Source organism: Triticum urartu, chromosome 3, assembly GCF_003073215.2.
Source record: "Triticum urartu cultivar G1812 chromosome 3, Tu2.1, whole genome shotgun sequence".
NCBI classification, from domain to species: domain Eukaryota; kingdom Viridiplantae; phylum Streptophyta; class Magnoliopsida; order Poales; family Poaceae; genus Triticum; species Triticum urartu.
Window position 1 is genome coordinate 55144406 of NC_053024.1, and position 2966 is coordinate 55147371.

At 53.3% G+C, this 2966-nt stretch overlaps 1 protein-coding gene across 1 annotated transcript; it reads right to left on the reverse strand.

The window, feature by feature from the left end:
- Positions 1-914: 914 nt before the first annotated feature.
- On the reverse strand, positions 915-2142 carry LOC125547925 (xyloglucan endotransglycosylase/hydrolase protein 8-like). Its single transcript, XM_048711659.1, has 2 exons — positions 1772-2142; positions 915-1680 (listed from the first exon to the last, which is right to left on the reverse strand). Exons 1-2 carry the CDS (start codon positions 2039-2041, stop codon positions 1117-1119), a joined length of 834 nt encoding a protein of 277 aa, XP_048567616.1. The 5' UTR covers positions 2042-2142; the 3' UTR covers positions 915-1116.
- Between the last annotated feature and the right edge of the window lie 824 nt (positions 2143-2966).

Genomic DNA, 2966 nt, shown 5'->3' on the forward strand with positions numbered 1-2966 from the left:
TGCCATGTTCTACTACTGGTATATGACATATGTTAATGCTCTTGCGTTCTTGGAATAGGAATGTGATTGTTCGTGCATACGCACGGGTAACATCCTTGTTGTTGGCTCTCGATCGATCGCCTCCACCGGCGGGTAGACATGCACATGCAGATGATACGTAGCAGGCAGCCCGCCAGGTGTGGCGGTGGACGCACGGCGGCATACTGGCTAGTACTCTGGCCACAGCTGTTAAGCTAGCGCGTTGATGACGGACGCGAACATAATGCTAATGCAGGTGAAGATGCCCCAGAAAGCAGCGGTCTCTCCATTCTCCAGCGAAGAGGCTGGCAGACTTTGGCCAAAGCGTCAACGGACGAAAATATATATAGGCTACGATGCATGTCATGCCGACTAGTTCGTTATCAACAACACCAAGCGATATTATCAGTGGCGGACAGCACAAAAGTATATATGCAGACCGACCATACTATTTGCGGTGCCGAAGGATAATATATGCCGGCGGGAATAATTGCATTATTGTGGTTGGCACGGTCGGGTATAAGATGCATGCATGATACATGCGCTGTTGTCTTCTTGGACAAGCAAACGTACGTGTCCATATATCAATACTGACCGACCGAACATGCTTTGCCGCGCAGCACTAGTGCACATGCATTGCATTCTACGGTAGTACAGTGTTGGGCCGTCCCATACCTGAATTTTCTTTGACATTTAAGATTGCATTTTCTACAAAAGTAGTGTATAATGCTTGTGAATAAAAAGCGCATAAAATGTTCTATGGAAATAATATGGTGTCCTACAACTTTTTTTAGGTGAGTGTCCTACCACTAATGTTAGATGTTTGTATATGGGAGTTAATATGGTATTGTTTTGAAGTTTTTTGCTCCGTGACACAAAAATAAAATTGTCGATCATAGCTCATAAAAGTATATATTGCTGTAACCAGAGGCACGATAAAATTTACATGCTTCTTTCTTTTGAAAAAGAAAAAACTAGGTGTGCAAACAATCGCCCACACATTGCTGTAGGGCTGCTTTTTAATCACAAATTCACAAAGAGATTCCAAGAAAAGAAATATCAATATCAACACTGGATGCCCGGGCAGTCCGGCTGGGATCAGTAGCGGCTGCACTCGGCGGGGATCCCCTGCGGGAACCTGTACCCATCGTCGCAGTAGTTATAGCGCATGTAACTGCGCTCCGCCCACTTGACGGTGCCCCACTCGGCGGCGTCGAGCTGCTTCTTCATCCACCTGTCGCTGCCGGCATGGCACGCGCCACCGCTGACGCAGGCGTTGGCGTAGAAGTTGCGGTAGGAGACGACAAAAGGCGCGTTGGACCAGTTGATCGGGATCTTGCCCTTCTCGGTGGCCCAGTAGCTGCCGTCCCAGAGCGTGGCGTGCAGCCTCATGGGCTTGGAGCTAGGGTAGGGGAGGCCGGCGAAGCGCTTGAAGGACCGGATGAAGAGGTTGTCCACCTTGAAGAGGATGTTCTCCGGGTTCCAAATGATGGTGTAGGTGTGGTAGTCGGCGGCGGGGTCGAACCAGAGGTCGAACTGGTGCTCCTTCTTGCCGTCGCCGTTGGCCCACACGTTGGTGTTGAGCACCACCGGGTGGCCGCTCGAGTTGCCCATGAACTCCATGTCGATCTCGTCGCGCCACTCGTCGTCACCAGAAGAAAGCTGAAATTAACAACAACGCTGAGTCAGCTAAAGATATATAAAGATTAATAACGTTGGTCCTTATCGAAATTAATTAAGCTGGTCGACTTACGTAGAAGCAGGAGACGGTGCCGGCGGAGTTTCCGGGGATGAGCTTCATCTGGATGCTGAACTCACCGTAGAGGTACTGCTCCTTGGAGTTGAAGCCGGCGGCGCCGGATTGCTGGTTGAGATTGAGCATCACCACCTCCTGTCCAGAAGCGTCGTATCCCGTGCGGACGGTGCCGTCAGTGTTGAACCTCTTGTCCAGCCAGGACTTGGCCGAGGCGGACTGCGAGAGCGCCAGGGCGACGGCGAACACAGCCAGAAAGCGCCGTGCCATGGTGGCTGGCTGGCTGCTCTAGACTGAAGAGCTTCCTGGAATCAAATGAGCTTACAAAGTGGAATGCCTTGTGGTGTGTGTGTGTGTGCGCGCGCGCGCGCTGGGGGGGGGGGGGGGGGGGGGGGGGGGGGGGGTGAGAAGAAGCACGGGAGATGTCGCGGTTTTATAGTGGTGCCGACGAGCTGCTGTGCCCTGCTTGTTGATGCATGGGGCGCAATTTTTTGCATGCATGCATTATCGATCTGGTGGGCGCGAAGGTCGTTACAATTATTCGGGCCGCACATGGGCAGAATCAGCCATAATCTCTCGGGTGTTCATACGTCTAAAGCAACACTTAGATTACAGTGGAACCCAGAAATTGGGTGGTGGAACCGACCACTGATTAAGCCTATCAGCAAAGCAAAGATTAAGTGATGGAATCCAGTCGAGCGACACGTACGTAGGCACCGCCACTGATGATTGATGATGCATCGCTAATCTCGGCCATTGATTCATTTCCTGAGTTGTGTGTTCGTCGGTTAATCATATAAGGGCATCTTCGACAGCCGCGTCAAAAGACGCGCGCACGGTAAACTTTCAATTTAGCGCGTGAGGGATGTTTTGGCGCGCTCCAGCGGCGGCGGAAAACTAGCGCGCAAGGCAAATGATTGCGCGCGCGGAAAAAGGCGGCAGCTCACGCTAGATTTGACGCACCGCTTTGGGCGCGCCTATAAATTGCGGCGCTCGTCACGCGGCCTTCACAATGCCACACGTGCTCTTCCCGCTCCGCCGCTTGCTCGCCGCTTCCTCGCCCCCGCCACCACCGCGCCACCATGCCGCCGTGCCGCAGGGGATCGTCTAGCTACCGCGGCGTCCGCGAGCGCCCAGGCGGCCGGCACGTACTACGCCGAGATTCAGTCCGGCAACGTCCGGCGAGGCCTCGGCA

What these genes read in the sequence shown, in the direction of transcription:
- LOC125547925 (XM_048711659.1), bottom strand. Translation starts at nt 2,041, where the DNA reads ATGGCACGGCGCTTTCTGGCTGTGTTCGCCGTCGCCCTGGCGCTCTCG. An exon ending in GCACCGTCTCCTGCTTCTAC is followed by an intron (nt 1,681 to 1,771) that starts GTAAGTCGACCA and finishes TGTTAATTTCAG; the next exon opens with CTTTCTTCTGGTGACGACGA.